Source organism: Ranitomeya variabilis, chromosome 1, assembly GCF_051348905.1.
Source record: "Ranitomeya variabilis isolate aRanVar5 chromosome 1, aRanVar5.hap1, whole genome shotgun sequence".
NCBI lineage: Eukaryota > Metazoa > Chordata > Amphibia > Anura > Dendrobatidae > Ranitomeya > Ranitomeya variabilis.
In genome coordinates this window covers 334570283-334597592 of record NC_135232.1, presented here as the reverse complement: position 1 = coordinate 334597592, position 27310 = coordinate 334570283, and the positions used below count along the sequence as shown (strand labels likewise).

At 41.1% G+C, this 27310-nt stretch overlaps 1 protein-coding gene across 1 annotated transcript in view; it reads left to right on the top strand.

Annotated features, from left to right (window-relative positions):
- MMP14 (matrix metallopeptidase 14) overlaps positions 1-26679 on the top strand; it is a 33079-nt gene extending 6400 nt beyond the window's left edge. The window contains exons 2-10 of the mRNA XM_077299173.1: positions 20473-20621; positions 21355-21477; positions 21563-21870; positions 22064-22231; positions 22490-22641; positions 22764-22902; positions 23059-23209; positions 23285-23400; positions 24432-26679. Coding sequence (XP_077155288.1) covers positions 20473-20621; positions 21355-21477; positions 21563-21870; positions 22064-22231; positions 22490-22641; positions 22764-22902; positions 23059-23209; positions 23285-23400; positions 24432-24751 — 1626 coding nt within the window. The 3' untranslated portion in view covers positions 24752-26679. The remainder of the gene's footprint in view (positions 1-20472; positions 20622-21354; positions 21478-21562; positions 21871-22063; positions 22232-22489; positions 22642-22763; positions 22903-23058; positions 23210-23284; positions 23401-24431) is intronic.
- The last annotated feature ends 631 nt before the right edge of the window (positions 26680-27310 follow it).

Below are 27310 nucleotides of genomic sequence, written 5' to 3'. Positions count from 1 at the left end.
CAGGTGCGGACTGGGGATGAAATTCAGCCCTCGCATTTGAAATCACACAGGCCCATGGTGTCCCCATCCCCAATAACTAGATGGGATATATTATTAATATTGCCCTGGATGGAGGAAAGGAAGATTTACTACAAGAACAATATTTCTAATTATACCCACGGCATGCTGAGGTAAGTGACGGAGTGACCGGCTTTGTGCTCCGTCACAACTGTTAACAGTATGGTTGTCTTGAGAACATTGATTCTGTTAACAAAGTAGCACACAAGGCAGCCCACAACCAGACCGGCCCTTCTGGCATTTGCCAGAATTGCCAAATGGCCAGTCCGGCCCTGGTGCAAAGGCTAGCTAGATGTCCTAGCTTTTTTATCAACAAGATATGCCCTATAGATCTAAGGGAGCGTGTACACTGCACAATTATTGAGAACGAATGAGCAAAACGTTTGTTCATAGGATTCTTTAAGCTTGTTTTGGTACAAACAGCATGTGCTGCCGAAAACAGTGGGTAGGTACCCTATGTGCGCAGAACGAATGTAGTAACAATCGTTTTGTGTGCATGAAAGTATGGTCGACTTGTCTAAACAGGCTATTAAATGGCATCCGATTGACTCTTATGTAGCCAATTGTCTGACAGTTAACTGAGCAATCCAGAAATTATCCTGACTTTATACTTAGTACAACCCCTAAATATAAATGGCATTTACTGTAGTCTTATAATCTACTCAGGCAATTAAACCATTGCCAATCGGCTGGCATGTAGAGTCTCCCAGTGCAAGGAACCAGTGAATTACTCAGTGTCCAGTACATTATATATCTCCATTCTATGTCTAATGAGGGATTTTTTGACTTCCATGTATTTGAAGATAGTACTCAAAGTTCCATTAAAATCACTTCTCCAAATAAAATATGGATATAGTTTGTTCCACCTTCTTTGAAAATCTGAACATCCAGTCCTTACAATTGGGTAAAATACACAACTTAACAGTCAAGCAGATCTTGCCATATTTATGATAATCGAAATCTAAACTTTCTAAAATACTATGAAAACCAGACATTGATGGAAATTTGTATTAAAAGGCATGCTATTTTATGTAATTTGGAGGGAATATTGCAATTACAAAAGCTGCTTAGAGTAATTTACTGCACATTACTTTCCAACGGAACCTTGTGAGACTGAAGCTAGGATATAGCTGCTCATTGTCCTATAGCCTGCAGCACATTATTCAATAGGATCCACCATTGTTCCAATGCTAGCAGCAGTCATCTGTTTTTCAATTGTTAGTAAAGGTTGTCACCTTGCATTAAGTGTGTTATCGATATCCATAACATCCATAACATCCCCCCATACACGTCAGATAGCTGTCAACCAAATAATGGTTCGTCCAGTTGTTCTGCTGGCAGCTAACTAGGCACTGTAACGATCGCTCTGACAAATGCTCTTGTGTTCTCTAAACCAAAGATGTCTTATCTCTTAGAGTATAAAAGGATCAGCAGTCCAAAATCAGACATACCAGATTTCAATCTCCCCAACAATCATCTATTATGGGACAGTCAGGGGGGCCCTATACAGACTAGATAATACACATGTATGGAGGTTTTATTTCTTCATCAAATTTTACATCACCATTGTCTGCAATCCACTTTGTCCCTTTATATGGAGATTTAGGGTGTATTGCTCCCTCTGTGTAGACCGCTGGCTGGCAAAGAAAATCTTATAGGCCAAGCAATGATCCCTGAGAAAAGGGCATGCAAATTAGCTCTCCTCAAGGAGGAAGTATCTGGTTCTAGTCTGGTTTCTAGGCCATTGGAGGTAGCCACCTTATAAGTCAATATGACCCTTTAGAGCTTTACATCCCATTATATGGTGTTTCGATACAGTAATTCACTATGGCACATTACATCAATGGGCAGCTGATGAGTTTTCTTCCATACATATTATGTATAGAATATTATATCTTCTCTACATGATTTAAGGGGTTGTCCACTTCCATGACATTGATTATGTTGTAGCTGTTTGCGTTCTGACCCAATGTCAGACATGCCAGATCACCAGTGAGGCCAAATCAGGAGGTTACGCCTGTCATTTACAAGCGCTCGGAGACAAAAGAATTGCACACGTTGTTCTGTGAGCAAATTCACTTTTATCTGATATCTCAAAAAACAAGGCAAAGTTTTATACCATTTACAACAAATGCATTTCAATGTAACTCATGTAGCCCCCACCATCACCCAGGGTCATACTTTATTTACCATGCACCCAGAACATGCTGTGGCTGACTATTGAAAACATACATGATAAGAAGTATAGTCTCCTTGAAGAGGAGACCAACAGACTACTGCATCAACAGATTCTAGAAATTCTAGCAATTAAAGGCAAAAGGCACTTAAAGGCAAACTATTAACCCTTCTATATCAAAATTATTATTATTATTATTATTAATTACGTATACCTAGGATTGGTGGAGATGTCATCAATCTCGGACTGGTGGGGGTCTGACACTCAGCACTCCCATCTATCAGCTGTTACTAGCTCCAGCTGCTGCCAGCTGTAAACATTGTACACCATTGCTCCATCACACTATTTTGTAGCCTCTCCCGGGAAATGCAGATCAGTTCTTATTAACATGGATAGAAGGTGATCTGCCGTACCGCACCAATCTAATATTGATGATTCTATTCTAAGGTTAGATTATCAATATCAAAGTAGAGGACAATACTTTTAATAAGGTTAGATTAGTGTACGTCCACACCTTTCCCGCCAAGGAACTTGCTGAATTTATGCACAATCTTATTTGCTAAAAACAAAATGTCCCCATTGTCAAACATATCTTAGACGATCTATGATAGTAATACCAGTGTACAGGGTATGCTGATATGTATACTGTAATAATGCGATATCAGCTTCATTAGGTAAAATTGCATTTATGTTGAAAAAAGAATATAAAAATTGATTTGTCATAAGATTTCGTAATATAAGCTGCGTACACTATTATAAGATGTCTTAGACCTTGTGAGACTGGTGTACTTACGTTGAAAAGACACATTAGAATGGCTGTAATTACTTTTTAAAAGCGTAAAAGGAATCTGTCACCACATTTGAGCGATCTGACGTATTAATATGGGCATAAATGTTATAGACTGCTGACAAAAGTTCTACCTGTATGTCTCATATTAGATGTCTTGTTGTGCAAAAATCATCTTTTATTGCTTCCTGTAAATGACTTCATCGAGGCTATAAGATGTATGCTGCCTGGAAGATAACTCCACCTCCTCGCTTCATTATCCTACAATTCTCCTCCCATATTGTCACTGTGTCTTTTTGACATCAGGTGCGCGGCCAGAAATACCGCGCCTGCGCATTCCGACTGCCGCCATTCATCTGCACTGTTCCGCCCTTCTATGGGCATTGGCCTCACTTTTGTTCTTCTAGAACTTCCGCTCTCAGTGTTCTCCCGTGTAAAAGCCAAATTCTAAATGCCAAGTCAGTACAAACTTTACTTTGCTTTGTGGTTCAAAAGGACAAATAATGTTTAAGTTTTAGATTCCCATGTCATGAAATGTGGATTTTGTGGGTCATAGGCCAGAAGCTACATGACTTATGTGGATTTTTCTTCTGTGAAGTGAGTTCCTTGATATGGAAAGTTTGTGTTTTTAGGGAAGCTTGTTGAGGAGGTGGATATACCATGTAAAGTCATATTATTCTGACCCATTGTCCTGTACCATAATATAGATTTGATGAGTTAATACATACTCCTATATAGCTCCATATTATGAGTGATCAGTCCATACAAAAAAAAGATAATGAAATGAAATTTAGCTGGCCATAGAGCTGCATCTCTTCTCAGGAGGCATTTGTTACTAGGTGGGACCTCCGCTCCCAATGCAATCCCAAAAAGGAAGGATAACTTGATCATTCATAGATCTCATGTGCCTCTCATCAAGACGCTTCCCCTATAAGTAAATAACTCCGCTTATAAAAAGGGAAAACTCCAGCTATCACGCTCTTTTCATTTTCTGTATTAGATAATTAACAACTAAGTTTTACTTCACATCTTTTACTAATAGATTTGCATTGTTAAGCCCCATGGAGTTCAGAAATGTTTTTCCTACAGTCATCAGGATTTACAATGTTTTACAAATTGTTGAAATCTCACATAAAAGCTCATGCACACGACCGATTTTCTCATATGAGTGCTATCCGTGGTTTCCATGGATAACTTTAGTACCTATGATATTCTATGGGGCTGTGCACATGTCTGATTTTTTCCTCGAACAGAGTGGTCCACAGAAAAAATCAGAGGCATGAGGAAAGGTGTTGGATCAAAATCGGAAATTCAAGTCTCTGGGTTAGTGGAAAAAACTGCACGGCACTCAGATGACGTCAGTCCGATTTTCACGGTCTGATAAAATGGAGACTTTTTTTTCTCTTCACATATAACAAAAACTGATGCCACTCTGATCTAAGTCTGATCAGAGTAACTTGTCCATTTTTCACGGATGTGGAGAAATTGGTCATGTGAGCCTACTCTTATAGTGACTTTGGGAGGTTGTAAAATGCATGACAGTGTATGGCCAACTTGTTTCATTCAAACCCATTAATCTGCTCCCCCAGCCCCGTACCTCTTAACTTGTAATATTAATACACAGGAGACCTTCTTTTAGATATAATTGGCCACAGTGGCCATTTATTAACAAATAATAACAATAACCAAATTTAAATGACTGACATTGGAGGAGGCCCTTGAAGCTACAAGATTTGGCACATGTAAAACAAAGTGTTTTCCAATAGAATTATTGTACCCTCAGCTGTAACCCCCAGCTCGAGGGCACCACACCACCATCAGTGGTAAAAGAACGTCACCACTGGCTTCCAGGGTACACCCCTGTCCAGAGCCCCACTATTTAAATCCCCCACATAAAAAAATTTCACCAACTCCAAGGATCCCCCAATGCCTTGGTCGCCGCAACCCATAGTAGCAAAAAAATCTTGAATGTTACCTAAGGAACAAAACAGTACTATATATTATTACTAATTATTATTTTCTATCATCACCAAAATGCCAACATGCCATCAAAAAAGGAGGAAGGTGGGTGGGGTTCTTGTGCCTAAAATGGCCCCCTTTCCCCCACTTTTCCTATGTATACTCCCCCTTATATTGTCCCCTCCCTCCACCTAATGACCCAATCCCATAACTCCCAATCAAACTCCATTTTCTTCCTGGCCCAATCACTGTCATACTGGCCTCTTATTAACTAGTTCAGTTCCAGCCCATTCTGTAGAATTAATAATGGCATGTTCCATTTTTTCATTCAATATTTTGGTGTAAGTTCATCCAGCCAAGAAGAGACAAAGGGAAAAGAAAATTGTCTAACACGTCCATCGAGTTGTCAAATTATTCATAAAACAAGCACCATTATGTTAAATTTGGCACAATTTCTGCATGTTCAGTTTAGCTTTATACTGGCAAACTATACAGTAATGTGCACGTTCCTGTTTTGTTTTCTGTTTTACTTTAACAAAAGTGAGTCAGCTTGAGTCCCATTCAGAGACTGTTGAGTATTTCCCTGGATTCATTCCCAGAAGCAGATTGTCATGCCTGTAATGCTATACCTTCTAGGCAGTTTTTGGCACATAAAACAGTAATATTATGATGACACCAATGTGATAAGGATGTTTATAAACACATTAGATAAAGCAGAACACAATGTTAGCAGAGGACCATAGCAGAACAAGACCTCACAAATAGTCAACGGGAATTTACGGGAGGGTCACAGCTCATGCTGGAATGGTCTAACCTAGACTTTCCCAAATTCTAGTCCTCTTGGCCCCAAACAGATCATGTTTTCAGGATTTCCTTAGTATTGCAGATATGAAAGAGCTGTGGCAATTTCTGATGCCTTGATAATATTTCCTTGACCTGTGCATTACTAAGGAAATCCTGAATACATGATCTGTTGGGGCCGGCCCGTGAGGACTGGAGATTGGGAAACACTCGTCTAATCTATTAAACTTATTACATTAGTCATCTTATAATATATATATCTTATATACAGTACAGACCAAAAGTTTGGACACACCTTCTCATTTAAAGATTTTTCTGTATTTTCATGACTATGAAAATTGTAAATTCACACTGAAGGCATCAAAACTATGAATTAACACATGTGGAATTATATACTTAACAAAAAAGTGTGAAACAACTGAAAATATGTCTTATATTCTAGGTTCTTCAAAGTAGCCACCTTTTGCTTTGATGACTGCTTTGCACACTCTTGGCATTCTCCTGATGAGCTTCAAGAGGTAGTCACCGGAAATAGTTTTCACTTCACTGGTGTGCCCTGTCAGGTTTAATAAGTGGGATTTCTTGCCTTATAAATTGGGTTGGGACCATCAGTTGTGTTGTGCAAAAGTCTGGTGGATACACAGCTGATAGTCCTACTGAATAGACTGTTAGAATTTGTGTTATGGCAAGAAAAAAAGCAGCTAAGTAAAGAAAAACGAGTGGCCATCATTACTTTAAGAAATGAAGGTCAGTCAGTCCAAAAAATTGTGAAAACTTTGAAAGTGTCCCCAAGTGCAGTTACAAAAACCATCAAGGAAGACCAAGAGTCACCTCTGCTTCTGAGGATAAGTTTATCCGAGTCACCAGCCTTAGAAATCGCAGGTTAACAGCAGCTCAGATTAGAGACCAGGTCAATGCCACACAGAGTTCTAGCAGCAGACACATCCTTACAACAACTGTTAAGAGGAGACTTTGTGCAGCAGGCCTTCATGGTAAAATAACTGCTAGGAAACCACTGCTAAGGACAGGCAACAAGCAGAAGAGACTTGTTTGGGCTAAAGAACACAAGGAATGGACATTAGACCAGTGGAAATCTGTGCTTTGGTCTGATGAGTCCAAATTTGAGATCTTTGGTTCCAATCACCATGTCTTTGTGCGACGCAGAAAAGGTGAACGGATGGAATCTACATGCCTGGTTCCCACCGTGAAGTATGGAGGAGGAGGTGTGATGGTGTGGGGGTGCTTTGCTGGTGACATTGTTGGGGATTTATTCAAAATTGAAGGCATACTGAACCAGCATGACTACCACAGCATTTTACAGCGGCATGCTATTCCATCCGGTTTGCGTTTAGTTGGACCATCATTTATTTTTCAACAGGACAATGACCCCAAACACACCTCCAGGCTGTGTAAGGGCTATTTGACCAAAAAGGAGAGTGATGGGGTGCTACGCTAGATGACCTGGCCTCCACAGTCACCAGACCTGAACCCAATCGAGATGGTTTGAGGTGAGCTGGACCGCAGAGTAAAGGCAAAAGGGCCAACAAGTGCTAAGCATCTCTGGGAACTCCTTCAAGATTGTTGGAAGACCATTCCCGGTGACTACCTCTTGAAGCTCATCAAGAGAATGCCAAGTGTGTGCAAAGCAGCGATCAAAGCAAAAGGTGGCTACTTTGAAGAACCTAGAATATAAGACATCATTTCAGTTGTTTCACACTTTTTTGTTAAGTATATAATTCCACATGTGTTAATTCAGTTTTGATGCCCTCAGTGTGAATTTACAATTTTCATAGTCATTAAAATACAGAAAAATCTTTAAATGAGAAGGTGTGTCCAAACTTTTGGTCTGTACTAATATATACATACATACATATATATATAGGCAGATGTCCAGTAATCATCGGTTAGAACGGATCCAGCAGCAAATTGTAGGTAGACAAAAAGCCGTAATCCTTCTCCCATTATCCAAGGAAGACCATGATTATATCACAATAATGGCCTTAGTTGGATGTATAGACACAACTTTTATGTCTGGCTAAAGAAAAAACTGATTTCAAATGGATCATTTTTTTATAAGATATTATAAAATAAAAAATCCTTTTCAAATGAAAGAAAATTGGATGCCTCATTAATGGATTTGTTTTCCATAGATTTCAATGTTAAAAAAACAGATCCAGTTGGAATCAGTTTTTTTCTTAGCCAGACAAAAAAAAGTTGTGTCAACGGATTGCTGCTGTGTCCGTTCTAACGGATGATTACTAGACATGTGAACAGTCTTACATGTTAAGTTAGGGTACCGTCACACAGTGCAATTTTGATCGCTACGACGGCACGATTCGTGACGTTGCAGCGTCGTATGATTATCGCTCCAGCGTCGTAGACTGCGGTCACACTTTGCAATCACGGCACTGGAGCGATGCCGAAGTCCCCGGGTAACCAGGGTAAACATCGGGTTACTAAGCGCAGGGCCGCGCTTAGTAACCCGATGTTTACCGTGGTTACCAGCGTAAAAGTAAAAAAAAACAAACAGTACATACTCACCATCTGATGTCCGTCAGGTCCCTTGCCGTCTGCTTCCTGCTCTGACTGTCTGCCGGCCGGAAAGTGAGAGCAGATCACAGCGGTGACGTCACTGCTGTGCTGTGCTCTCACTGTACGGCGGCGCTCAGTCAGAGCAGGAAGCAGACGGCAAGGGACCTGACGGACATCAGATGGTGAGTATGTACTGTTTGTTTTTTTTTACTTTTACGCTGGTAACCACGGTAAACATTGGGTTACTAAGCGCGGCCCTGCGCTTAGTAACCCGATGTTTACCCTGGTTACCAGCGAACGCATCGCTGGATCGCTGTCACACACAACGATCCAGCGATGACAGCGGGAGATCCAGCGACGAAAGAAAGTTTCAAACGATCTGCTACGACGTACTATTCTCAGCAGGGTCCCTGATCGCTGCTGCGTGTCAGACACAGCGATATCGTAACGATATCGCTAGAACGTCACGAATCGTGCCGTCGTAGCAATCAAAATTGCACTGTGTGACGGTACCCTTAGGCATCAAGTTTCCTACATCAAGACATCTTACCTTATCATGGTTTGTGAGTTCAGTTACAAATTGCTACATATGTACATAATAATTAACTATGTGAAGGTAGGAAGGTAAAATTGGAATGTAGCATGCTGGAAAAGAATGCTTCTGCTTAAGGCTACTTTCACACTAGTGTCGTGCACTGCACGTCACTATGCGTCGTTTTGTAGAAAAAACGGATGTGTTTTTTCTCCATTGACTTGCATTAGCGACGCAGTGCGACGCATTGCCACACGTCGCAACCGTCATGCGACGGTTGCGTCGTGTTGCGTCGGACCATCGCCACCAAAAAACGTTGCTTGTAATGTTTTTTGGTGCGTCGTCTGCAGCACTTCCGACCGCGCATGTGCGGCCGGAACTCCGCCCCCGCCTCCCCGCACCTCACAATGGGCCAGCTGATGCGTTGAAAAACAGCATCCGCTGCCCCCGTTGTGCGGCGCATTCACAGCTAGCGTCGGTGCGCCACAATGTCGCATAGCGACATGCAGTGCACGACGCTAGTGTGAAAGTAGCTTTAACTGAAATGTAAGTCCTATGTACAGCTATTATATGGCCAGGCGCTACTGCACTATTAAAGTGCTTGGCCACTACTTTTACACTGATGGCCTATCCTCAGGATAGGCCGTCAATGTCTGATCGGTCTGGGTCCAACACACGTCACCTTCGCTGATCAGCTGTTATTGGTGCCAGCACTGGCAGCCGCCGGCTGAAAGCACTTGCTTGCCGAGCTGGCTGTCTACTTGCAGTGGCTGTGGCAGGATGCCACACATCCACCCCGATTTGATTTGAATAGAAGGCAGATGTGTAGTACCCTGCGGCAGCCACTACAAGTACTAGGCCGGGATCACACATACGCGAGATACGGCCGAGGCTCGCAGGTGAAATCCCTCCTCTGGCGCCAGCACTTGGGAGCGGAGCGTGCAGCTCCATGTATTGCTGTGCGGCTGCACACTCTGTTCTGCAGTGCCGGCGCCAGAGGAGGGATTTCACCTGCGAGACTCGGCCGTATCTCACGTATGTGTGATCCCGGCCCAAGGCCAGCTCCGCAAGTAAGTACTTCCGTCCGGTGATAACAGCTGATCTGCTGGGTGCCGGGTGTCGGACTCCAACCGATCAAACAAGATAGGCCACCAATGAAAAAGTAGTGGACAACCTCTTTAACCCCTTCATGACTGGAGGTATTTTTAGTTTAGCGTTTTTGTTTTTTGCTCCCCTTTTTCCCAGAGCTATAATTTTTTTTTTCTGGCCATGTGAGGGCTTGTTTTTTGCTTTTTTGTGCTTTTGAAGGACACCTTTGGTTTTAACATATCGGGTCCTGGAAAATGGGAAAAAAATTTCAAAAAAGTGCAATCCCACAGTTGTTGTTTTTTTTCTTTTTTACTAGGTTCACGAAATGCTTAAACTGACATGCTATTATGATTCTCCAGGTCACTACGAGTTCATAGACACCAAACATGTCTAGGTTCTTTTTTATCTAAGTGGTAAAAAAAAAATCCAAACTTTGTTAAAAAAAAAATTGCGCCATTTACAATGCCCGTAACGTCTCCATTTTTCATGATCTCAGGTTGGGTGAGGGCTTATTTTTTGTGCGCCAAGTTGACTTTTTTACTTATACCATTTTGGTGCAGATACGTTCTTTTAATCGCCCATTATTGCATTTTAATGCAATGTCGCGACGACCAGCAAAACGTAATTCTGGTGTTTTGACTTTTGTTTTCTCGCTACACCATTTAACGATCAGGTTAATCCTTTTTTTTATTGATAGATCGAGCAATTCTGAACTCAGCGATACCAAATATGTGTGTTTGATTTTTTTTTATTATTTTATTTTGAATGGGGCAAAAAGAGGGGTGATTTGAACGTTTATATTTTTAAAATATTTTTAAAACATTTTTTTTCACTTTTGGCATGCTTCAATTGTCTCCATGGTAGACTAGAAGCTGCCATAACCCGATCGGCTCTGCTACATACAGGTGTTGATCAGATCGCCTGCATGTAGCAGAATACCTCACTTGCTATGAGCGCAGACCACTGAGTGGTGCTAATAGCAATCCGGCAGTGACAACCATAGAGGTCTCCAGGAGACCTTTGGTTGTCATGCCAACCCATCGGTGATCCGCGATCACGTTACGGGGGGGTCACTGATGGGCGGATTTCCGGCATGATTGCTGGAAATTCAGCATTTGACAGCGGCATTTAACAGGTTAATAGCCACAGGAGAATCGCGACTCCACCCACAGCTGTTCAGGGCATATGTCAGCTGTTCTACTCAGTTAATTATTCTGTTTCCCATTAGGTCTATGCATTGATGGACACAAACACAAAAGGACCACTGTGCAAGAACAATATATAGGCCCTTTGCAGCCCCCAAGCTCCTAAAAATGCTAAATTGCACCTGCTTTGGAGATAGAAATAAGCCGCCTTACCTCTGGGGCCCCTGTGTGGCCACACAGGTTTCACCAGTGATATGTGTCCTGGTTCTTTGACATCACATATTAAAAACTGACTAGCTAAATCCTTCTAAGCTCTATCTAGAAACATGAGGTCAATTATCCCTGTATGAGTCATGAGTCACTGCAAAAGTGTCTGCAGGGGAGAGGAGGGAGCAGCTGGGTCAGGAGTTGAAGAGGGGAATGCTTTTTGCAGGGGCAAGAGACTTCCTGTTTCTACATAGAGCAGAGAAAAGAGAAGAATTAACTGGGCAGAAAGGCGAAATAAGCAATTGTAAGTACACAGTGCCATATAATATAATGACAACAATATACTAAGAGGATAAAAATTTTGATGGGAGTGCTTCAATAGCTTCCTTTTCCCGTATATTTGTCTAGAAAAGCTCTCAACATATACCTTCGACCGAGGCCCATATACTAAACAAAAGCCATTATTGTGATACAATCAGGGTCTTCCTTGGATATTGGGAGAAGGATTATGTTTTTTTTTTGTCTGCCTAGATATCCTACCTTCAGTCCTGTATACCTGTGGCCATCTTCCAGTAGCGTGTGCCTACATTTACATAAATTGCACTTTGTTGCTGATAATGTGTGTAGAATTTGCATAAAAAATGTTCTACCACAGGCCACATTTCATCAACAAAGTGCCCAGAATGTCCATAAGCTTTTATATAGAAAAAAATAGCAGAGCCCTTTTTTTTGCGTACTCCATCCATTATTTAATGTATACAGTAGCTACTGTCTGACTATGATTGTCTGCAGTGGTCAGGTGACTGGATGATAAATCAGTATACACCAAGTACATTAATTATTTCAAACAATTCCCTGCATGTGACTGAAAAATTGTAGTTGGACAGCCCCATTAAAGTCAGTGATTTCAAACCTTATCACTTTGGGTGGATTTTGTGACAATTTTCAAGTTAATGGTGGACCCCTACTTCCATACTTTAAAAAAAAAAAGTGTGGGGTAGTGTAAAATAAGGGAATGTATAGTTCTTGCCTTATCTGGCTGAGATGTGTTGACTTTTTGCTCTTGCTGTTTTGGAGAAACCCCTGACCAGGTTTCAGGTTAGGAAATCCAGTGTTATGGGGGAGGTATCGGTGGTGATAAATACCTTTCGGCTGACTCTTACCTAACGTCAGATGATACAACGTGAGAAGACAAATAGCTGATGGTTTCTGACTGCGATAGCAGAGTTACATAGTTTTCTGTGGCTTAATCTCTGTCTATGCTCATTACTTTAGGCTTGAAGAGATCTGTTTCGGCAGGTTTATGCTTGTTAGGCATTGTTAACATGTGCATTGTGACTTCTGTATCTAATTCCTTACAACCATGGGAAGCACCGTCATGAAGACATAAAGCACAAAAATACACGGCTAAAGGCCCATTATACCAGGTGATAATTGGGAACAAGCGATCATTCACCAATTCTTGGCCATGTAAGCATGCCGTTAATCAAAATGAGAAAAATGTTCACTTATCAGGTGATAGTAGCATTCATAGCCGCATTTGAAGCATCATTATTGGTCACACATCACATAGGACATTACCTGACAGCTATCTGCCTCGCATATAGCTAATTGCTGGTCAGCAAGTGTAAATGGGCCTCTAATAGCTCCAAAGATACGTACAGCACTTGGTTATCTCTGGCCGTCCCGTCCCAATTGCCCGACTGCCGCTCCATTGAGGTGGGGATTAGTGATGAGCGAGTGTGCTCGTTACTCCAGATTTCCGAGCATGCTCTGGTGATCTCCGAGTATTTTGGGCGTGCTCGTAGATTATGTTTGTGTAATCTATGATAATCTACGAGCACGCCCAAATACTCGGAGAACACCCGAGCATGCTCGGAAATCTCGAGTAACGAGCACACTCACTCATCACTAGTGGGAATCTGCCGAGTTCTGTTCTCAGAGTGGTCGGACCCCAAGCAATCTACATCCTGACTTTAAAACTTTTAGCTGAAATGTTATAAATGTCATTTACTCTCGCCAATCATAATCTGCTACTTTCCAAACTATCACAGCCATAATTACTTAAGCAATTCTGTTGACTGTAAAAGTAGTGCTCTACAAGGTTGGTAGGTAGTCCATGTCTTTCAGAGCAGCCATTGCTGCTGTTACTTTCTAATATGACCTTATTTTGTCTACATCCAGATCCTGAGTTATAGCCTGTAGTGTACTCCGGGCCTGCCTTCAGAATACGGCTGGCCATCATTAGACATAGTCAACACCTTGCTGTCAGGTGATAGCGATAAAACAGGCACAATACATTTTCCCAGTAAAGTGGGGTCTACACATATGGTAAACATGGTATCAGAACAGTTTTGACTTATGAAGTATTATTCTGTATTAGTCATTATGTAAATTAATACATAGGGGCCCTGAGTTATTAAGACTAGCATTGTTCGTGCCAGTCTTGGTGAGGGGGCATGCTAGAGTCAACGGTGCCGGATTTATTATGTCTGTAAAGTGGCGTGTGCCTATATGTGCCTTGCCACATATCTTACTCCAGTCACTGACTAGAGTAGGATTGGTTCTGTGAGGCACACCACAGCTTGTCGTGAATTTGATGAGCGGCTGTTGATTTACCCCGTCACGCCTCCATCCCACATCACGGAAGATCATGTGACACCGAGCCCACCAAATGTATTAGCGGTATAACATTGCAATGTGACACTATTAACAGTTTTGGGGTTGGATCATTTTGACAGATTCCCTTTAACACCTAGCTCCTGCATTGTAGGTTATGTCACATATTGGGACTCCTTACAAACAGGGCCCTAATAGAACAACTAAATAGAAAATGATTGACAATGTACATCGGATCATTGTGGCTGTCCATAATAAGCCAAGTAAGTTTTTGTCTGGTAGTCTGCACAGTTGTTATAATTAGAGATGAGCGAATTTAATCGGGTCCCTTGCATGCTATAGCGCTTACCGAATAAGCTGCAGAGGGAACCTGGATACCTGGATTGCTCTGGCTGATCAGCTGCATGTGTCGCGGCTTTGTCACAATCCCAACACATGCATGGAGAGTCTGTCACATAGCCGCTACACATGCAGCTTCAGCGCTGAACAGCTGATTATTGGGAGCGCTCCAGGTATCTAGGTTCCCTCTGCAGCTTATTCGGTAAGTGATATAGCATGCCGAACAAGCAGGGGCCCGAGCAAATTCACTCATCTCTAATTATGATGTCTATGTATATAATTGGGTCTAAGACGTAAATGAGATCTTTTGTTATCAGTCAATTTCCCAGAATCTTCAGTGCCAGTGCTGTACAGGGCTAGACAAAAAGACTTCTGGATATGCAATTATATTCCCTAGTTTATACTTGGTGCACCCTCATCTGTATTCTTGTTCAAATTGTCATCTTCCTGGAGGATCCCTTGGTAAATGGATCTCGTTGAAATGTGAAAATGTGATGGAAAATGTATGCCAACTGTGAATAGGTTAGTATAGTGGTAGGCCACCTATGGGGATATTTTTTTTAACTAAAAAATATACATTTGGGGCTAAAAATTGTTTTTGCAATTGGTGTCCTGCACTGTTTTGTTTTTGGAGTCTCCTAGTTTTTCTGCACATTCAACTTTGGTGTGATCAGCGGTCATAAATCAGCTGAGAGGAGCTCAAGAAAAAGACAAAAAGCAGAGCAGAGTTACAAACTCTTATATCAGAAAGTCATAACGGGCAGCAATTCTCCCATAGCTCATTTAGTAGCCAGCTATAGACAAGGCAACACAGAAGCTAGAGATGGTAAACTCTATTTGAGTAAAATAAATTGTCCTCAAAAGTGGACAACCCTGGATTTTCAGCTTGACCGCAGATCTTGATGGCCACTATTCTATTTTGCTTTTCTACCCAGTAAGTTATTGTTTTCTCTGCTCTATGTAGTGTGGAAGGTCGGTTCACTTAGCTGCTCTCCAAGGTAGACACAGGAATACGTTTGGTTAAAGTCTCTGGGTTGTTTATTGCATCATAAATAGCGATGAGCGGGTGTGCTCGTTACTCGAGTTTTCCGAGAACGCTTGGGTGTTCTCCGAGTATCTTGGGCGTGCTCCTAGACATGGCCTGTGTTCTCTATGAGAAAGCCGTTGACATGTCAGCTGGTGGCTTATGTATCTCCAGCAGAATAATTTGAATTGCAGTGCAAGATTAGATATGCTCTATCAATGTCTCCTGAGAATGATAGTTTGATCTGAAGGGTGCATGGCTTAGAGTGGCCGACAAATTCATCATAATTTACTTAAAAAATTAATGTCAATAATGACAGAAATGACTGCAGAATATTTCCTGCGGTGGCACATGGCAGCTGTATGAAGTCTCATACAGAGGGATCTAAGTGACTAAACTAAAGAAAATATGTGGCCTTAGATACCTACTTCCCATAAGAATTACTGGGGGGATTAACATTGACAACACGGCTATTTTTCCTGAGGGAAACTGTAGAAAATGGCAAAAAAAAACCTGAACCCAAACTCTTTAATAAATATAAGGGTGAGTCAAAAATACCAACACTGGCTGTAGAATTTATTTGAATTATCTTTCAGAAAAGACAAACGCATAGTTTTTCGACACAATCACCCTGCTATTCCATTACTTTGTCCTTCTGTCAACAAGCTGTTGTATTTCCTCTTTAAACAATATTTTAGGCTGAGCTGCGAGCCACGACTTTACAGTTGTCTTCATCTCTTCATCTGACAAGAATCTTAAATCTACTAGGGCTCCTTTCAGTTGACATCATCCACTGTCATTTGTCTATTCAACAGAATTAATTCATGTGTACGCTCCATGTTGTTGTCAGTCGTGGACATGGACGGCTCCTTCTTCATGGCTGACAGTTGTGCGACCTTCCTAGAACTATCCAATCATACACACTTCTTCACGACAAAACAGTTTCTCTATACGGTGCACAAAGTCAGTGATACATATCAACACCAGACAAAATCTCAGACCACGAAAAAATGTATTACCGAAGCTGCTATTTTGTCCAAATCACAAGCAGGCCAGCCATTGTTTCTCGCACTGCAGTCACAAATACGGACAGAAAACATTCAGGGTATGTTTCCACGGTCAGTAAACGCTGCGGGTTGGATGCTGCGTACATGCGCAGTGTCCAACCCGCAGCGGCCAGATGTTACAGCATAGTGGATGGGATTTCAAGAAATATCTCCACTATGCGTGCTGAGATGCCTCCGGCTTCCCTGCGGAGACAGACATGCGGCGCGCCTTTCCAGACCGCAGCATGTCAATTTATGTAGCTGAGACGCTCAGTTTCCACTGCATAGATTACCCACTCACTTTCATTAGATGCGGTAAAAAACGCATTATCTTTCTAGTCACATGCGTATTAAGTGCAGGAACGCAGCTTACTACCCATGTGTACTAATTTAAATAATGTGTGTACCTTTTTATCTGGAAGTACACATACACTGCAGTTCTCGCGATGAGATGAGCTGATCCCGAGAACTGCAGTGCACGTGACCACCGGGGATCCGGTCACTAGCCAAGTTCTCACAATCATAATGCCGCCATTCAGCCAAAGGCATCCAGATGAAGCAGAACTGGACTCATCGTGGGACAGTATGTGTATCTTTTCGGCGGACAGGTAAGGATATTGTTGCTTTTTTATTTTAATTCTCTTCCAGGAGACAAGGGTGTCGGTGGAATAGGTGATGCAGTAAGTATGGTTTAATTAAGATCTATTAAAGCAGTCTGTGTCAGTATTTCAATTAAAAGACTTTATTCTTGCTGTGTCTTTATTTACCATATAACTATAAGATTAGTAATGGATAGGTGTCCTATAGACGCTTCTCCATTACTAAGCCTTGGACTTGATGTCACCGGACACTACAAAGGTGACATCAACTCCACAAATATTATCCCCACTTGCCACCACTACAGGGCAAGTGGGAAAAGCTGGGTAAAGTGCCCCAATATATCTGCAAACCGGAAATCACTTTTTTTTTTCCTTCCCAGAAGCCAACTTTCAATTAGCTTTATTTCAAGTGAGAAAAAAACGCATGCAATGAAAAAACCCATCAAAAACGAATGCGGAAAAAAGGCATCAAAAATGCAGGTGACCTGCCAGTGACCTCAGATGCAGATTTGGTGCAGATTTCACCTGCGTCAAATCGTGAACAAACGCTGAGCTATTCCTGATCGTGTGCACATATGCTGAAACCTGCACAGGAATGACTGGGAAGATAGCGACCTTGTACAGAAAGCTCTGATAGCGCGGCCAACAGAAGTTGGAATATAACCAGGGTGCGGAACCTTTTCTGACTCGCTTGCATTTCTATATACCCAATGTACCTGGTTCTGCCGATCTGGGCTATTATTTGGAAAGCCTGAGAAGTACTTGACTGGTGGTTGTACTGCATGTCACATAAAAGGATGTGTTTTGGATGAGCTTTCAGTTCTTTCTCAGGGTTTTGTTTGAGTCAGTTCTGATTGTGTAACGTTTCGTGTAGTTTGCGGAATAATGGCCAGTTTGCGTAATTGATCATGTGAGACTGTATTTGGTAATATGTTCTTTTTAACAACAGGCTCATCTCTCCTCTCACAATCTCTTTTTTCCCTTCCTAGTCCCATATGTGAAAGGTTTTCCTGTAACTTTAAACTGTTTCTCTGTACACTGCACCATACCATTCCCTGCCCCCACACTCTTTGAAGCCATGTCCATTTTATGGGAGTCTCCCGGGAGATAAATACATTATCCTTCTCAGAACATCCCCCACACACTCCCTCTCTTTGATGAATGCATTAAAGATGGAAGGTTTAACCCTTTGTCTGCCAGTTCTGCATGAAATGCGGTATCTTCTTATGTCTATATTTGTATCCCTCTATGAAGTCACTATTGTACTATTATTATTATTATTATTATTATTATTATTATTATTGCAACCTGGTCTCCTAACCCTAAATAATGTTACATTGTTACAGATTCACTTCAGTAGAGATATCATGGTACCTGGCCTCCTCGATGGTATAAAATTAAGGTTTTTATTCAACCAACGCATTTTGGTTCCAGACTGGCGCCTTTTTGAAGGTAAAAAAACAAATGTTATTTGTTTTTTTACCTTGAAAATGGTTCCAGCCTGCCCTGAAATACGTTGGTTGAATGAAAAACCTTAATTTTATACCATTAGTGATATCAATACTTAAGTGAATTGCTTTCTGGTAGATTTTCTCCTCCAGCCACAGTCCTAACACAACCCCCCAGGTGAACATTACCATCACTCTCATCCTGTCTCATTTCTCTTACGGTATTGCCCTATTGTGCACTTCTGTCTCAACCCTTTGCCCCGTTCACATGTAAAGCACCATGGAATAAATGGCGCTATAAAAATGAATAATAACAATAATAATAACCAGACCCCAGCATATCTTTGAAGATGACTCACTCAAAAGGTTATAAATCTTCATGTAACTATCATGCCTGCTGCTTTGCCCTTGATCGATAAGAAATCCTAGAGAGGTGAAATTAATTAATAATGTTAACGTACACATTGCACATCTCATCCATCCATACCTAAAATCATTATTCCCATGAAAGACTTTTATTGCATTTTGATGAAATATACCACACATTTTAGATTATTGGGAGCAACTCTGGTCAATATTCATAAAAGGTTTTCGTGGCAAAAACAACTTTTAAGTTGAGTCTTCAGTTCATACTGTATGGAACCGCATTTCACACCAAAAGTGAAGAGACTCTACAAAGAGACCTTTTACTGTAAGTGACCCACCATGTTTATGCAAGATCCACAGCCCACTTCATTCATGGAACCTGTGAGCTTCCGATCCATAGCACAGACTACATCAAATCGCTTGTATACCCTGTCAACATTATGTCTTTGGGGAACCCTTCTAACAAAAAGGGGTTGTCCACAATGGGCAACCTGATCATACTGGTAAACATAATCTGCGGACAGTTTAAAAAGGATATCCGGACTGAAAAAATGGCATGTAGTTGCTAACAGAGGCAACTACCTGTCTGTTGTACCAGGCCCCGGTCATAGACCGCTCCTGCCAGAGATTCAGCTGTTGCCTGTCATCAGAGCAGTGGCTTCTCTTCCTGTTGACAGGGTGGGACTACTGGTGTCATGCTGATTGACAGCAGGCTTCCCCCAATTAGGCAGCGGGGAGCCGGCTGCCTATCAGAATGACACCAGTAGTCTCGCCCTGTCAACAGGAAATCAACAAGAAAACAAACTGCAGCTCTGTTGACATGACATCTGTGGAAGTCTGTGACAGTTCTGTGGTGGTGGAGAACAGCGCTTGGCAACACACACAGATAGGTAGCAACTGCTTGCCTGTTAGCATTTAGGCACATTTTTTTTTCTTTTAGGTCCCGGATATCCCTTTTAATGTTTTCCAGTGCTATTAAACACCACTAGAGGAAACAAACTTAAATGTGACTAAACAAATTCATGAAGGTGGCTTCAGCATCCAATAATAACAACTTGCTTTATTTTGGTATCACAAATACAGACACAGTAGCAATTTTTCGATCCCTAGTATAGATCTTGACAAAAACTCATATTCTGGGGATGAAACAGTGTCATTGTTTCTACATTTCAGATGTCAAAATAAAGCAAGTTGATGATTACTTTTACTTGGGTTTTGCTTATGAAAAGAGATATTTCCATTTGTGGCATTCGTAGCTGTCTTCGTCACCACTATTTTTAAAATTATGAAGCAGGTCATTTTGATGTTGGAACCCAAATATTCTACAATTTAGAATATATATATTTTTTTTTTATAGAGAACATTTGCTTATCTCTAAATCTTTAATTAGTTTATAATGGCAGTTTATTTTGCTATATGATATTAGTTTCTTTCTTGTTAATCTTTGCAGTTGTTAAGCTAGGTCTCCATCTGCTTTGGAGGTTCTGGTAGGAGCCTCTGTTGCGGATGACGTCAAAAAAAGTGGAAATGACGGACACTAATGAAGAACCGACTGACAACATTATAGTCAATTATCATCATGGTCCATCTGGAGCTAATGTTGTCCGTCTTATGACGAAATCTACATTGCCATTATTATCTATTTTTCTGCTTATTTAATGGAAACATGAGTGCTGAGTCAAACCCTTATAATGTATCTTATAATATAATTTATGTAACCTGCTTTTCTTTCATCTCTGTCTTTAGGGCTGGCTACAGCAATATGGTTATTTGCCTCCAGGAGACCTTCGCACTCACACATTACGCTCTCCACAGTCTATGAATGAAGCAATTGCTGCTATGCAAAGGTTCTATGGGTTGACTGTGACTGGCAAGTTGGACAGTGACACAGAAAGGTATTGGAACTGACAGTGCTTGAGTATTTTAAAGCTTTAGGGGGGTACTATTTCTCCTTGTAGTGTACTGAGCTGGTGTACCGAGACTATCTCTACAGGTGAGGAGAAGGAAAACTAGCTTTCTAATGCTATCTATTGAAGATAGCTGCTTTATAAGACCCTAAATACATCTTGTCTCATGACTTAGGAATTTCAGCCAATCCAAAGTCTTCTCTGAAAGGAAAAGACAGCCATACACAGACAATTGATTTGGGGTTCCTGCCCCTCAGCAGTGCAGTGTTGGGTACCGGTTGACTGAGTGAGAAGGCTTTGATTGAGATCTAGTGAGTTTTGTTTCTCCCTGTGGAGACCACAAAGCTGGCATAAGGAGACTTCTAAGTTAGTCAGTGCTCCCTGTTGCATAATTAAAGAGATATTACCACCATTAAAAGTTATGCCATATCTATAGGAGAAGAAAGCTAGTGAAAGAAAGAAAAATCCAAATGGGAAGTCAGATAAACATGGAGAAGAAAAGAAAGGAATGAACCAGGATTATGATGACAATGTCACAGAATACAAAAATTGTTCATTTTTCAGTAGGCAAAATCATAGACTTCTATTGAAGTCTCTTGTCACTCATGTTAGCTTGTGGCATCCATTCTTACCTGTTACTCCCCCAAATGTACAAATACCTCAATGTACAGTAGCTTTCACACTTTCAGCAATAATTGACTAATCAGAATTTCATTTTCAGGGCAATGAAGAAGCCACGTTGTGGTGTGCCAGATAAATTTGGTGCTGAAATTAAAGCCAATGTAAGGAGAAAGAGATACGCTATTCAAGGTCTGAAATGGCCGCATCGGGACATCACTTTCTGGTATGTGCCAAAAATCACCATATTTGTCTACAATTGCTGTAGGTGCTGTCCTGGTTTTTAACAGTGTACAACTGTTTACTCCTAGCATACAAAACTATACTCCAAAAGTGGGTGAATATGAGACATATGAGGCTATCCGAAGAGCTTTTGCAGTATGGCAGGGTGTAACCCCACTGCGTTTCCATGAGGTCCGATATGTGGATATACAGGATGGTCATGCCAAGCATGCTGACATAATGCTTTTCTTTGCTGAGGGATTCCACGGGGATAGCACACCTTTTGATGGAGAAGGTGGCTTTTTGGCACATGCATACTTTCCTGGGCAAGGCATTGGTGGAGATACACACTTTGATTCTGCGGAACCGTGGACATCCAGGAATGATGATCTAGATGGTAAGAGAAAGACCAACAATTATAGTGACATCTTTGGATGTGTACACTTAATCTAATTTTATGAAGAAGGACATTTGGTCTGTGAAGAAATTAGACTATATACATCAGCAAGAAAAAAAACTTGAAAAAAGATCAAGATTTACATGAATTAAAATCAATTAATGAGTAATTCTTGTGTTCTTTTTTATAATAGGGAATGACTTGTTTCTTGTGGCTGTCCATGAACTAGGCCATGCATTGGGTCTAGAACATTCTGCTGATCCATCAGCCATTATGGCTCCGTTCTATCAATGGATGGACACTCAGAACTTTCAGCTACCAGATGATGACCGAAGGGGTATCCAGGAGATCTATGGAAGTGGTAAGAGTCTGGTGGACAAGCATGAAAGCTTGTTTGATGACAATAAAGGAGTACGATAAATGTAAAGTATTAAAAATATATCTTTTAAAAAAGTTTTGGTGTTAAGTACATTAATGAGGAGGAATGTTTTTACATTTCATGTTATAATTTTAATACAATATTAAGCTGCATATCATAAAATAATAATCTCATGGCTAAGAGACCCTTCTCGTAATATAATTCTCTCCAATGTTTCTAAATCTTTAAACTTTTTATTAGGCCATGGACGACCACCAACACGTGCACCTCGCGCCACAACGACACCTAGACTGAATATTCCTGATGATCCCAATGTGCCTTATGGACCAGATATTTGTCAAGGCAATTTTGACACTATAGCTGTGTTGAGAGGAGAAATGTTTGTCTTTAAGGTCAGTTGTTATTAATAATATTTATTTTCATGGATATAAAATGTTCAGTAGTCTACCAATCTCTGTTTAATTCTTCAATCAACGGGCCCTTTCTTCTTGCTTATTAAGTTGTATCATTATAGGAACGCTGGTTCTGGCGCTTACAAAATAATCGAGTAATGGATGGCTACCCACTGCCAATTGGACAATTCTGGCGTGGACTTCCAAGTTCTATCAACTCGGTATATGAAAGAAAAGATGAAAGATTTGTCTTTTTCAAGGGTAATTACTGAAAGGCCAGCTTTATTCTTGAATGCATTAAAAATGGAAACAATATAAATATATGTAAAAAAAAAAAAGTTTTAGTTGTCAAATGTGTTTAATTTAATATACTTTGGCATGATTTTTAAACTCTTGCGTATATCTGTGTACATTTAGGCGATAAGTATTGGGTGTTTAATGAAGCCATGCTTGAGCCTGGATATCCCAAGTCATTGAAGGAGATGGGTAGAGGACTACCGAGTGATAGGATTGATGCTGCACTCAACTGGATGAATAATGGAATGACCTACTTCTTCAGAGGAAACAAGTAAATGACTTTGTACATAAATCCCTTAAATCATTAATAATATGTCCCTTATTCACACACTTTCTTGTAATTCAGGTATTACAGATTCAATGAGGATATGAGAGAAGTAGATGCGGATTATCCAAAACCAATCAAAGTGTGGGAAGGAATCCCTGACTCTGTTAAAGCAGCATTCAACGGAAAACATGGAGGTATGGAAGTATTATAATTATAACAACAAAAATGTTTGTATTGGCAAAGAGGGTTTGGGTTTTTCAAGAGAGAGAGAAAGTCAAACTGCTTCATGACTCCTCTGGTAGCACTTATCTCTAACATCAGGCTGGTAACTCGTTAAAGTACCTCTGCCATTGGTGGTGGAGGTTTAACTCTATGGGTTGTGCATGTCTACTGTTATGGCTTGACAAAGACCTGTCTGTTTGTCGAGGTTGGAGCATTGCGGTCTCCCTGTAATTGTGATGAAGTAAAAAACTGAAGATTTATTTTTTAATTATCGATGCTGATGCTACTTTTTTACTATATGGATATCAACAGACCACTCTATGTTGTCATCAGGAAGTAGTTGGGATAGCCCAATGCACAATAGATCTTCTACTAGTGTATGGCCAGATTAAGAGCTGAATACTTATCACTGGAAAATATAACAACTATTAAAATTAACAGTAAACTAAAATTTACTGAAAGATGAGGTCACAAATCAGAAGAAGTGTAATTTGAAATTCATTTTCTCATAATATCTGATAAAACATTGACATCTGGGGTTTCAAATGATAACCATTTTAGAGAACTTATCTAGCCTCCTGAAAAGTCATAAAACATTTTTATGATTATGCTGAATTTCATTAATAAACCAATGACAGATGGCCTTGAACTGATGTTTATTTCTTCATGAAATCTCACAATAGATTTAATGTTCCAACTGTGTTATAAGTATTGCCATATCACGGGTTCTTAGCAGACAACAACCTGTTGTGATGACGTAAGATCACACAGGAGAGATTTTCCCACCTAGAAAATTTATTCACAGGTTGGGGTCTTGTGTCTGCCAAAAAGTCTGTTAGGCGACACAGATGACCGATTCACTAATAATAGAGAATATGCGTGGAAATGTGGCCTCTACCTTATCCATTTCTTTGCCATCTATAAAATATTGATTTTTGTGTGGTGAAAGTAACGTTTGGATTATTGCATTGTTTTAAGCATTTTACTTTCTTCTGTTTTTCAGAATTTACTTACTTCTATAAGGGTAATAAGTATTGGAAGTTTAATAACAAGCAGCTAAAGACAGAATCAGGATACCCGAAGTCTATCCTACAGGACTTCATGGGCTGCAGAGTTGTCCACCAACCCGATGATACTGATAAGGAAGTGGTGATCATTGAAGTTGATGAAGTCAGTGGAGGAGTGAGCACTGCAGCTGTTGTAGTTCCTGTCCTCCTCTTGCTATGTGTCGTGTTCCTTGGACTGGCTGTCTTGATCTTCAGGCAGTATGGCACCCCCAAGAGGCTTCTATATTGGCAGCGCTCCTTGCTGGACAAAGTGTGAGACCTCATGGATCTGGACCCTGCCCCCATGACAATCTCTCCTGCCCTCCCACACGCCCCTCACACACAGATACCATGGGGCGCACTATCGTCTCCTGGGAAGGGAGAGAATCCATTTACACCAACTATGCCACTTTTATTTGGTGGACATTGCGATGTTTAACCCCTTCACTGCCAAGTTGGAGCTATGTCTTCCATAACGGTTATTGTAGGGGTACATAAATTAGATTTTTTTCGACTATTGGTCAGGCAGTGCTCTTGTTACAGCCACCACTTGCAAAATTCAGAGCAGAGATGGACGCCCTCCAAAGGTCAGAAAACGCACATAAATATATGTTTCTGACAGATTGTCTTTTTTGTTACCCTTTCAGACCCCACCACCACCCATTTATAGATACATAGGTCTATAATACAAGGAATGCCTTGTTTTTGGATGGGTACAGGAAACTACAAATGTAAGTGGGGGAGAGCCACCTGTCTGACCATGTGAGATTATGTCTACATGTCAAGAAATTGTGGCTTCGGTGTCATAAAGCCAATAGCACAATTAGACTAACGAATATCTAAATGATGGACATTAGACTATATTCTTCAGTCGGAACATGTTGTCACAGCTGTGTTGTGACCTATAGATCTTATCTTAACAGACTGTAATAATGATAAACTAATAGTATCACTTGGGACCAAAGTATTGCCATAAACCTAACTTTGAGTGATGAGGACGTAGATTTTTAGCCTTGTTGAATATAAAGTACTGTCTATGATATGTGACCTAGAGAAAGTGGGAAGAATTTAGCAAGTTGTGCAGAGCAGGAATCTCTGAAGAGAAAGAAAGGGACAAGTGTAAGGTCAGTATCAGTAAGCTCCCAAACTGCCCTGAAAGTACCCTGTATCTCCCCATCCATTGTGTTTTTAGAAGGCCTTCTCTGACCTCCACCACCCCCTGTATTCTGTAGAATATTACACAGAAAAGTTTAACTCTCAGGGTTATCTGCTGGTATTTTGTACCAGATATTAGTTACTGTTTCACAGGACCTGGCAGACATCGCTTTGCTGGTTTTCTGTGATGGACGGGGTAATCACTGCTCTGAAATGCCTTTGCAGGTATCTGGCAGAGACGGACTTTGGCCTGTCTCCCATGTCTCCATCCAAGATGGGGTTAATACCTGTTTGCAGGTCTCTGACTGTGTTGAAGTAAATCATGGTTCTTATGACACCTGTAGCTGGGAAGGGAGAAAATCATTGCTCTGTAAGTGTCGTAGGCAGGGAAGGGGTTAATCACAGCTCTGCAATGGGGGAGGGTTCTGGCAGTGTCAGGTAAAGAAGGGCAGATCACATGGTACGATCAGGGGATTGGGGAGGGGGTCACATTTGCTTGTTTCTTGTCTTTCCCTGTATCTTTATATTTTGATTATTATTATAATAATTATTATTTGATAATGAGGCAGCTCCTGCAGGTCAGGCCGCTTTGCATTTCCCACTTGTCCACCGCCAGAGGGGTCAGTGGAGCAATATAGATCTGTTCTAGATTATGCTCCACTCATCCCTCCTGCAATGAGTTGGCGACTCCCTCACCCCTCCTCCTCCTCTCATGCATAGACAATGGGGGTCAGAGCTTGGACAGAATTTGGGGGTTGGAGAGAAGCGCATGCCCTTTCTAACCTAACTCCAAGTGCCTTATATCATTGAGTAACCTCAATTACTGCCCTATATGGTGCTGAAATGCATATCACTTCATCGTTTACCCTACTTTATGGAGGGGATTGGGGACCCACCTTATCGGTCAAATTAAAGCTTCTTTCATGTGGACAAAGTTTGTGTTTTTTATGTTTTTGTTTTTTTTACCGTCTTTTATAAAATTACCTAAAACATAATTGTTATGAACCAGTGGTTTTGTAACACTAGAAATATAAAAATACAAAAAAGTGACTACCTGTTTTCATTTGTCTGTGTCTATTGATTTTGTAGGTTTCCTACAATTTCAAGCAAGCAACGATGTTATATAGCGACACAATAACAGTGACGCATTATCTCTGCACCATCCCCGATCTCTGCACACAGGGAATCATCTTTTACATTATTCCAGCCTTTGTACTGACTAAAAGGCCACCTTTTGTGTAGTGATAACCACTTTTTTCATAACAGAGCTAATCGGAGGTGCAGAAGCAGGGTCGGACTGGCCGTCTGGCAATTCTGGCAAATGCCAGAAGGCCCCGTCGGGTTGTGGGCTGCCTTATCTGCTGCATTGTTATCAGAATCTACATCCTCAAGATGCCCATACTGGTAACAGTCCTGTCGGAGCACATAGTCACTGGCTCCATCACTTACCCAAGCAGGCACAGGTGTCCCTTGTGTCTGCGACCTGCTGGAGGCCAGCACCAACTGGGGAAATCAACGGTGCAATTACGTCACTGCATCGCGCCACCAGCATCCTATGTGAGAATGCATAGAAAAACAGCCAGATGCTGCGGAGGATGAGGTGTCTGGATTAGGTGAGTATAGTGAATTTTTTTTATTTTTGGGGGCTGTGGGGAACGATCACACTATATAGGGGGCTATG